The sequence below is a fragment of the Coffea arabica genome, chromosome 11c, assembly GCF_036785885.1.
Source record: "Coffea arabica cultivar ET-39 chromosome 11c, Coffea Arabica ET-39 HiFi, whole genome shotgun sequence".
Taxonomy (NCBI): Eukaryota; Viridiplantae; Streptophyta; class Magnoliopsida; order Gentianales; family Rubiaceae; genus Coffea; species Coffea arabica.
Genome location: NC_092330.1, coordinates 6,115,901 through 6,127,286, shown reverse-complemented (window position 1 = coordinate 6,127,286; position 11,386 = coordinate 6,115,901). Strand labels below are relative to the sequence as shown.

Sequence of the window (11,386 nt, the reverse complement as noted above, 5' to 3'; positions counted from 1 at the left end):
ATGTTAAGTAGTAATCCAACCAGATCAAAGTTTTAGCTCATTAATATCTGAAGCATTTGATTTAGGCAAAATGGGAAAACGTATTCAACTTATTTTGGTTTTCTTGCACTATCAAATGGTCTTTTCTTCATCTCCCACCAATGCAAGCCATTTATGCCTTAGTGACCAGAGCCAGTTCTTGTTGCAATTCAAGAAAAGCATTGATATAGACAACACAGCTTCTTCAGGCTATGATTCCAATGGTGTGCCTTCTTATCGGGGGCGAATTCTTGGAACAGAAGCACAGATTGCTGTAGGTGGGATGGAGTAACATGTAATGAGCTAAGTGGTGAAGTTGTTGGCCTGGATCTTAGCTGCAGCCAGCTTCATGGGGTAATCAATTCCAACAGCAGCCTCTTTCAGCTTTCTCACCTCAAATGGCTCAACCTTGCTTACAATAATTTCTTTTCTTCACTGATTTCCAGTAAGTTTGGTGGGCTTTCGAGTTCGACACACCTCAATCTCTCCGGCTCTGGATCTTCAGGTCAACTTCCATCTGAATTCTTGAGCTTCTCCAATTTAGTCACCCTTGATCTCTCACAGCCTTTGCAATATATTAGAATCCAACCGCCTGTTTTTAAGTTGCTTCTTCGAAACTTAACACGGTTAAGAGAAGCTTTTATTTACAGGTGTAGATATTACTTCAGTAATTCCAAGTAATCCGTCAGCTTCATTAACAATTCTGAACCTTGGTAGCACAAATTTGTATGGCAAATGCCAGGCCAGCTGACATTTTCGAACTACCAAACTTGGTAAGAGTTGAATTGACTAACAACCATGACCTTTATGGTTACTTGTCAGATGTGAAATGGAACACCACCACCAGTACGCTGAGTTATCTAGCTCTTTCTGAAAGCGGTTTTTCTGGAGAAATACCAGAATCCATTGGATATTTGAAATTCTTAAGCTAGTTAGATCTCTCATCCTGCAACTTTTGGGGTCCTATACCTGAATCTCTTGGGAATCTCACCAAAATGAATTATTTGATGCTTAATTTTAATAATTTGACTGGCCAGGTACCCTCCGGACTTGGAAATCTTGAGCAACTCATTTTCTTAGACTTTTCATATAATAGTCTTGAAGGGCAAATGCCCCAATAGTTTCAGCAATTTCAACAATATGCAGAAATTATCTGTAGGTAATAACTATTTCAGTGGGTTTTTTTCCTGCTTCAGTGATCAACTTGACAAATCTTGAGGGTTTAGATTTGTCATAGAATTCCTTTACAGGTCCAATACCCTCCCACAATGTTACCGGATTGCAAGACCTAGATTTACTCATGTTGGGAAGCAATTTCTTGACCGGTGCAGTACCCTCTTAGGTGTTTAGCCTTCCCTCATTGATATTTTTAGACCTTGAATCCAATCAACTTACTGGCCAACTCTATGATTTCCAGTATAAATCAATACAGAGAATTTATCTGAGTGGAAATAAGCTGGATGGTCGTGTTCCAAAATCAGTTTCAAAACTTGTAAATCTAGCACTGCTTGATCTGTCATCAAACAATTTCGGCGGTGTTGTGCAGGCTAGCATGTTTTCAAACTGCAACCAGCTTCAAACTTTTGATCTTTCTAACAATAACATTTTGCTGATCACTGATGGTGTTAATTCTACCTTGCCTCAATCTGTTGCATTTCTGTTTTTGTCCTCTCGTGGAATCAAAGATTTGGATTTCTTAGTGCCTGCAAATAACCTATATAAGCTAGATCTTTCAGAGAAATTGCTCCATGGTGATATATTTTCAGATAAAAAATGGTATAACTGGAGTCAGCGTTTGTTCTGCTTGAATCTCTCCTACAACTCTCTAATTGATCTGAGCCAACTTCCATTCCCAAATCTGGTTTATCTAGATCTTAGCTCATGCTTGTTGCAAGGGCCTGTGGTTATTTCACCTGCCAGCATACAGGTCTTCATGATTCCAGATAACAATCTTACTGGAGAAATCCCATCATCAATATGCAAATTAAGCTCACTCGCTATTCTTGATTTGTTGAACAACAACTTGATTGGCGGAATTCCTCTATGTTTGGGGAACATGAGCATGGACCTTTCAGTGTTAGATACGCACAAAAACCACTTTGGGAACATTCCAGCAACTTTTCCAGTAGGAAACAAACTGAGTGCTCTGAATTTGCGTGACAATCAATTAGAAGGAGCACTGCCAAATTCTCTTTCGAATTGTAGAGAATTGAAAGTTCTCGATCTTGGAAACAACAACTTTAGATGGTTGGGAACTCTTCCAAAGTTGCAGGTACTAAGCTTGAGATCCAACAATTTGCAAGGCAACCTAAGAGTTCAAAAACTGTCATTCTCTTCCCTGAGAATCCTTGACCTTTCAAACAATAACTTCACTGGGAGTTTGCCAGCATGACTCTTCAACAATCTCAGAGGTATGATGAGAATAGATGGAACGACAGCACAGTTGAACTACATGGGGAATAACCTTTATAAAGATTCTGTAGTTGTGATAATTTTTTTAAGGGCTGGAACTTCAAATGTTGAGAATTCTGTCCGTCTTCACAACCTTTGATCTCTCAAGTAACAACTTCCAGGGGCAGATCACACAAGTCATTGGAGATCTCATCGCACTTCGTGGGCTAAACTCATCTCATAACAGCCTTCAAGGTCAAATCTCAGAAGCATTGCCAAATTTAACTGTTCTTGAATCATTAGACCTGTGATGGAACAAACTCGATGGGGATATTCCCCAGCAACTTGCTTCCTTGTCTTTTCTTTCTGTTTTCAATGTCTCTCAGAGCCATCTTGTTGGTAGCATACCTCGAGGAAAGCAGTGGTACATTTGATAACAGTTGTTACACAGGAAACAGCGGATTATGTGGATTTCCTTTGTCAGAAAGTTGTGGAACTAATGAGTCGTCACAGCCAGTACCGCAACTGGAAGTCTGGAACTGGATCAAGAAGATAATGAGGAATTTTTCAGTGGATTTACTTGGAAAGCTGTTTTAATCGGTTATGGTTGTGGAATGGTGATTGGAATAATCATAGCATGCTTCATTTTCTTAACCGGAAAACCAAAATGGTTCAATAAAATTGTACAAGAAGCAGCCTCCAAATTGGTTAGAAAGAAATAGCCCAAGTTTGTGACTTTTGTGATTTAGTATTTCCTTCTTTTTTTTTTTTTTTTTTTTGTGTTATACTACTCAACCTGATGAGTTGGTAAGAGCAGGGAAAGTGCCTGTAGAAATGAGAAATGGCAAAATGAAAGTTATAAAAATGATTAGTCTGATAAATTATGAACTTTCCTGTAATATAATTGAATAGAATTAAAGGTGTCACCATTCGAACTATTTAGACTTGATATTTTACTTTCCATGTATTCTTGAGAATCTTTGTATTTTTTACAAAGTAAAACAAGAAACACCTATGATCAAATTCGATATCCATGTGCAAGAACATTCCATCCCAAAGTAGAAATAAGCTAGCCCAAAATTTGGGAAAAAGCTTTGCATTTTGGTTGACTACTAAAGGGCACGTTCTTTGCAGGTAGAGGGAGATCATTTGATTTGACCATTATTTTTATGGATCTTCTTCTAAGCTATATAGTATAGTCGGATGGAGCTTGAAGGAGCATTCGACACACCTCTATAACATATGGTCCTTTTCTCGCGACAGTATGTCGAAATTCTTATTCATCTTTGGCTTTATTTTGGATTGAAAGGATGACTGGATAAAAAAGAATAAGAAGAATTTGAAAAAGAAACAAAGTAGAAACCTAAAACATATATTTTTTTTGAATATAAAACTGTCACATTCAAACATAAATTGTAGGAAAGCAGTAAAAGATATGCAATAAATGTTGATTATTAATAGTTCAATTTTTCTGTTATTTAATCTTCTTGTTCATTTCTCTGTTTCGAGTCATTTTGTAGTTTTTAGAACTTATATCGAAACACCATCTTTAATTTTGGATGAGGGACTCCTACCATTGCGAGTGCAATAGCAGGGTATGCTAGACTAGATCTAAGCTTTCCAATTTAAAAATAAAACAAAAAATTTATTGTTTGAAAATTTGAATTGGACGGCTCAGATCTGACCATCAATGGTGGATTGCAGTGGCCAGTCCATTGGCAACTGTAGAAACCCTGTATCCTTCCAACTTTAGTTATCCGCCTTGTTCATTGAGTAGTACGTTTAAAGCTAAACATATGCATATTCCAAGCTTCTTTCACATTCATATACTACATTACCGAAATTGTGCACCATAGATTCTTTTGACTGAAATCAAGAAATTGTTTACATCAGGGGATCATAAGTTGTCAAGCAAGAAGTTTGAGCATACTCCTTAGCAAGTTCTACTGTCATTTGTACAGGCAAGGCCTACTGTCATTTATTCTGACTAGGAGCAGAATAAATATGCATCATACTATCAAAAAACTGCAATCAGGATATCTTTGCGTAAAAATTGTAGTCATGTGCTCATTATTGTGCCTAGAAAATTATGGATTTAGATACAACAAAATTATGGATTGATCCATAAACACATACAGTTTTTGCACCTCCGAAGCTACTGACAACACTTAGCAATTAAGTACAACCTTGGCTTGCCAAGCTTCTAGTCTTGTCAACTCCATCTGCTATAACCTTATGGATTTTCCTTCCCCATTAGGCCATAAGCTACTTTCCCTGGACAAATCACATAAGTTGATCAGCTAAAGTAGAAAAAAATATTGATTTGGTAAGAGCTGATGCAGTTGCAATGGACCAAAAAATAAAGTACTAAAATTAACCAACAAATTAAGAAGCATAAGATGTTTGATACCCTCAATGCTGAAGTCTCTCTTGGTGCCTTCACTTAATTAAGGTCAAAGATTGCTGCAGATTCTGAAGCACTTCGATCAAGTTGTCCATTATGTTAGGCTTTGCATTCAAAATCATCAAATTTGTGGATGTCACATAAAGCATCTTATTCCACACAAAATTGTGTTTGATACGTCTGCTTGGTATTGAACCTCCACAATAAGCCTGAAACGAATAGACATGCTTAGCCATGCTTCAAACCGACAAAATGTCAACACTTCATTGAAGAGAAAATAAGGACATGAGGCAGCAAAAAAAGTTACTCCGTAACAACTGAAATACTAGCATTCATGATACTTATGACATGTGAGATTGAAGAGTATAACCACGTAACAGCAAAAGAATCTGTCCAACTCAAGTGGAAACTGGAAAAGAATAATAAAACTGGCAGATTTCACACCACATGTTCTCTTTTCAAGAGATTAAACAGTTGGAATTCGCACAATTTGCTCAATATATAGCTGAAACTGTACTTTATTTTATTCTTGTAATATTGTTCTCAAGAGACTGCTGAAAGTCACAGCATTTCAAGTTTTTAATGCATTATAAAAGCTCTTTTTCATTTGTTCAATAAAAAACTGAGCTAAAATTTTGGAACATGGTTCCATGCTGGAATTTACAGTGCTTGAAGTTTGAAAACAGCTTCAAACTCAATTTAAGAATCTTGCCTATCTTCCCCTCCTCCCTTCCAGTTTTTTCCAGTTACAGAAGTGCCCTCATTCCACAACGTTTATTTCTTCTGTTAGACTCATTCTGTAGATTTGAATTTTCTTTATGTTTTGCCATCTCTGATAGATAAAAGTAAAACTCATTTAGGATCTGATTCTGTTTTATTCAAAAAGGACTACATAGATATGCAAATGAAACACACCAGCAGGATCAGATACAAAGACTCAGGAGTTTACAGTAAAAATGTCAAGCTTTTGTGAAAGACACTGGCAAGTTAGTGTGACATCTCATGTTCCTCATGCAAAAACAATAGAAACTGGAGAAGATTTTCAACTCGAAAACTCATAAGCATCAGGAAACAATTAAAAAGATTACTATGTTATGTGCAAGAGAATTACCCAGAGAACTTATCTAAAGCTGCAACTTCTTTCGGCAGAATTTCCTGCTAAGAAGCTGTCAAATTCCTTCCTTTTTGACGTTTTAAGATATCTCAAACTCTTCCATTTTGTTCAACTCCTCAAAGAAAAAGTCTTCTATTTCGATCTGCAATGGAACAGAATACTGTAATTGTTAACAACAAAGCTTATCAATCAAACTATCAGTGAAGGTTCACTTTTAGGGGATATATTGGAGCACAACAACTTTAACCTCTTCAGAAAGCATGCACTCAAGCTAGCTTGTAGAAAAACCAGTGGTATAAGACAAGACCTATTTTGTATTCTGCCGACATTACCATAACCGTGCTTTGTAAATGAAGAGCTATGCAAAATTACAATGGCAAAAGTCACTTTGGAATAAAAGTAAACAGAAACAAAAAAAAATGGTTTCTGTCATAAATCTATAAATAAAGAAACTAAAACAAAGATGTCAAAACAACATGTTCCCAGTTGAAAGTCTAAGTTCCCAAATGCCTAATATATTACAGCTCACATTTGACCTCAAGGTAACTGATTCTCACAAAAATGTCACGGGACAAAAGATTTTGATGCACGAATAATTTGCTAAACTCTAGTACTTGCATGACTAGAAGTATGTGGTAAAGTTTCAATCCAAAATCAAGATGATTACCTGAAATACAAATCTTAATGACTGATGAAGATCTTGAGACCTTCAATCCCTTGCTCCTCAATGTCCCTGACTGACTCTTCTGTGGAAAGGCCACAACGTTGCACTTGAATCATCAGCAAGGTAGGAATTTCCCCAAAAGAGAATGGAACTGCCTCAAGTTCTTTGCAGTGTCGCAAAACTAATTGCTGAAGGTTGAGAAGGTGATCGCAAGTCGCATTCCACTCAACAACATTCAGAGAATCTAACTTCAGGAATTTCAACTTTAGGAACTCCCCTTCCCTCATGTCCCATATCCGGCCCTCAAAGGCATTAGAAAGTAATTTGAGAACCTCAAGGTTTTGTAGTCTCCCGATAGCAGACATATGTTTCCATGGCAGGCGAAGCCTAGACAAAGTCAATTTTTTTAAATTCAGGGGGAAGCTCAATTCCCCCTGATTAAGGGCCCTACCAGAGATGTTGAGTGATTCAAGCTGATTTAGAATGTCAAATTGTGCAAATTGATCACATCCCATAGGAGAACTCGGAGATTCAAAAACAATGCATCTTAACCTGTGAAGATTGGGAAATCTCCTCAGTATCTTCAATGTCTCCTTCCCTCCAGAAAGAGCTGGTGTGGAAAGAGTTACTAAGTTATCCAATACCAAGGAACTTTCAAGCTGGTCGTCTTGCAAATCGAACATTGCACAACTATTTACATGAACATGTCTTAACATTCTCATGCTCCAAATAATAACCGGTAACACAACCATACCTTTTAATCCCTTCACAACAAACGTCTCTAGTTTCCAGAGGCTGGCTATTGATGATGGAATAGAATCCAGATCCCCACTGACAGCTAAGTACCTTAGTTGAACTAATAAATCAAATCCAATGGGAAAGAACATCCCCATATTGATGGATTCCAAATCCAACACCCTGAGAAGTTTAAAATTTTGAAAAATGAATGTGATATCATATGGGCATCTGGGATACCTATCAGCAATTGCAGAAAATAGCAGAGACCTTGTTCTTGGACCAGAAGGTTTTGATTTGATGAAATGCCTTCTCTCCAAACAAATGCAAAGCCGATGTCTTTCATATATTAATGGTTTTGAAGGGTAATAAAGATCAAAATCAACATCATTATCTAAACCATCAAAAGAAGCAAATGGTTCATCACACTTGGTAATTGGCTGCAAAAACATTTCTTCCTTAGATCTTGACAGGCACAAATCATGTAGCATGTCATGAACTCGACATGTTTTGACCCTACCCATGGATCTTCTTTTAGAAACCAATACAAGGCTTCGACTGATTAAGTCCATCAGGTAATCCTCTCCAATATCCTCTAAGCTTTTCTCTTCACTTTTCTTAATAAAACCTTCAGCAATCCACAACCATATCAACTTGCGCACAGAGATATCTTTGTCCTCCAGGAATGCTCCGAAATAAAGGAAGCATGCTTTCAAATTGTACGGCAAGTGCTCATAACTCAGCTCTAGGATTTCCTTGCACTGGGTTTGTGGATCATCTATTAACCTTCTGCTCAAACTGTCAACAATTTGTTTCCACAAGTCTGGTTTCTTTTCCGTCCTTTCAAGGAGACCAGCTACTGCAACCACAGAAAGAGGTAGTCCTTTACATTGTTGAGCAATTTCCTTTCCAACTCCAAGCAATTCTGTTGGGCAACCTTTTCCATGAAAACTCTTCAGTTGTAGTAAGCTCCAACTTTCGTCATCAGTGAGGAGACGAAGAAGATAAGGATCACTATTAGGTTTAGCATTCAAGGCCACATTCTGGATACGACTTGTTATTAGAAGTCTGCTACCATTTTTATCATCAGGGAATGATCTTTCCAAGTCATCCCACGCCTCTGTGCTCCACATGTCATCCATAACTATGAGATACCTTCTTCCTTTTAATTGCTGATACAACTCCAGATCTAAATCTTCATCAGTCATTTTATGAATGTAGTCAGTAAGCCCACTAATGTTGCTTAATATGTCAAGCAACACCTGCCTTTTACTATATACTTGCGAGATACAGCACCATGCACGAATGTGGAAGTGATAAGTAACTCTAGAATCATTGTACAACTTCTTGGCCAAAGTTGTCTTACCTATTCCTGGCATACCCACAAGAGAAACCATATCTTGTTGCAAGGATCCTTTTATAAGCCGATCAATTATCACTTCTTCCTGATCACTGAGACTTACCACCACTTCATCAGGTTCTGGGGCACTAACTTGTGATATCATATGGTCTGAACTTCTGGTGACATTATGGGGTATGCCATCACAAGTCTTCTTCTGGTAACTTTTGACTGCCTCCTTCTTAATATGGCTAATATCTTCTAAGAGAGAGTCAAGCCATAACAGATGTTGTAAGTGATCACCGATGCCAACCTCGATTGAGTCAATGACGTATTCCACCTTGTATGCCACCTCTGTAATGCGTTCACCAAGACCTTTCAGTTCTAGATGTTGAGTACTTTCCTTTACTCTATCATTGAGGAAAGATCTAAAGAACTCCATATCCCCCTGGATTCTTTCAATTTGATTCTTCACAGTTGCAATTGACTTAGATTTATGGGTTTGCAGCTCCTTAAGGTTTCTCAACAGAAAATCAACACACCCCAATCCATTGGTCTTGGGGAAACATGATCCTTGAACTTGGGGATAAAGCTCTCTCAGCTTTGCCTTGTTAATTTTAATCTGATCTAACAACTCCGAAAGTGTAAGGTACATTCTTTCGATCAACTCTTCAGTGATTTTGTTGGTTAGAACTGAGTGATAGAGATATATTATCCTTTTAGCCACAGCTTCAATGTTTGTTAAGATGAATTCCAAATGGTCTGAACTCTCCTCTGGTACATTTGCGACAAATGTCATAAGCAACTTCAGGCCCTCATGGACAGATTCAATTCGATCATTTGCAAGGGACAGCAAATTTGCATTACCATTCAGTATCTCCAAAAGATAAAAGTCTGCCTTGAGAACCAAAATCTTTAAAAGCAGTAGCAACAGTGATTCCCTCATGCTTTTCTCTGTGATTTCTTTGGCAGAAAATGATTGCAAGACAGATTGTAGCTCCCTAGGAACTTCTTCAACCAGTGATAAGTTCTGTTTGCAAAGTATTGTCTTGACCTCGGGTAGATCTTTCGAAAAGCTTCTCAAGTTTTTTAGTCCCTTGTCAAGTGATGTAATGCGAGACTTCCAATCCCAATATGGGTTGTTGATAAAGCTTGTGTTTCGTGGTCCTTTGAGGAAATGTTCTGCTTTCAGAAGCCAAATCTTTTCCTTGAGGAGTCTAATCTTAGCAACCTCAACCTTAGGAGAATGTGCACATACTCCATCAAGTGAGTTACTTAGAGAAGCAGCCTCCCTAATAACTGCTTTAATTTCTGTCAGGAAAGTTTCCACCTCGTTACAGGGCTTCTCTGGTTGGCTGATAACAAGTTCTATCAAGTACTTCAGCTCATCAGCAACACCAAGTGCCCCTTCCTCGTGGAGGAGGAGATAACTGAGAAAACCAGTTACCTTATTCCCAGTTATTTGGCCAGGCTGAATTTGGTTGACAGCTCTAAGAAGCTTCAGATTCATTTCTAGAAATTCTGCAGTTGAAAGGTCAATCTCCTGTTGCAAATTCAAAATCCCCATTATCGTCCTTCTTTTCTCATCAGTGTCCACTTCCTTGAACCAGTAAAGGCAAGAGAGGTTTGCTAAGCGAATGGCCACAGAAGCTACATGCTTTATCAAACTATCAAGTATGTGACTAGGAAGGAATTGTTTCATAAATGATTCAGGATCTGATGCCCACATCGTTGCATCTAATTCACGCACCTTAAGTTCAGCTAAGGTACAGAAACAAACTACCACACATTGAAGGAAAGTTCCAAATGACCTTAGCTTAACTTGAAAGGCTAAAAGTGGTGCATGAAGATCTGTATCAACAGTGTCCAAGAAAGCCTTAAGATTGCTTGCTAGAGTAAAAACAGAATCTATCCAGAATGGATACTCAGGCAGGTGAGAGGGTAATTCAAACCTACCGGTGAGCAAAATGCGATTAGCTTCTCCAATTTCTGGCTTCATACGCTCAACCCTTTGTTGTGAGTGGCGAAGGAAATCCATCAATCTCGAAGGGCTTTTGGAAATGTAATTCTTTTCACGAGCAAGCCTGATGTCCTTGGCAATCTCAGACAGCGCTATACCAACTTTATTGAGCAAAGGTCTAAAAGACAGCTTAGCCCAGAAGGAAACATAATGCTCGAATGCCAACAGAAATGGCACCTCCATTTGAAGTCGATCGATAAGAGCAGCCAGAGCATCATACAACACATCATCCTCTACCTCGCTCGAATCCTGCACAATCATCCTCTTAACTCTAGCCAAAAGCCGTAGAGATCCATGTTGATGCTGCTGATCATGATGTTGCTTAAGTCTCACACTCTGCAACTGGTCTTGGAGATCTTGCAAGGCAGGACCAAGATTATCATGATATTCAGCCATCATTCAATCCTCAGCAGCAACAAAGACAAAAATGGGGGCCAATCACTTTGAAATCAAAACCGATTAGTCTGTATGTTGCTTCTCAGATTACAATAATATTCTTAAGTATACTAGTACCTTATAGTATATACGAATCAAAGTCAGCATCTGACAATCCAGGAGAGAAATTTTAGGCCTTGTTTGCATCGCTGTTTCCGTAAAAAAAATTGCGTTGTTTTCGTAATCACAATTTTTTATTACCTTTTTACTTCATATATATTAAATCGCTACAATAATTTTTCTATGAAAAATCGTGAAAAATACAA

General features: G+C 38.0%; 1 protein-coding gene and 1 pseudogene across 1 annotated transcript; one reads left to right on the top strand and one right to left on the bottom strand.

Moving 5' to 3' along the window:
* Nucleotides 1-252: 252 nt before the first annotated feature.
* LOC113715868 (receptor-like protein Cf-9 homolog) lies at nt 253-3,131 on the top strand (annotated as a pseudogene).
* Nucleotides 3,132-4,243: 1,112 nt separating this feature from the next.
* Nucleotides 4,244-11,229, bottom strand: LOC113715561 (putative late blight resistance protein homolog R1B-17). Its single transcript, XM_027239791.2, has 4 exons — nt 6,595-11,229; nt 5,925-6,069; nt 4,820-5,022; nt 4,244-4,683 (listed from the first exon to the last, which is right to left on the bottom strand). The coding sequence occupies exon 1, from the start codon at nt 11,082-11,084 to the stop codon at nt 6,609-6,611; it is 4,476 nt and encodes a 1,491-aa protein (XP_027095592.1). The 5' UTR covers nt 11,085-11,229; the 3' UTR covers nt 4,244-4,683; nt 4,820-5,022; nt 5,925-6,069; nt 6,595-6,608.
* Nucleotides 11,230-11,386: the final 157 nt, after the last annotated feature.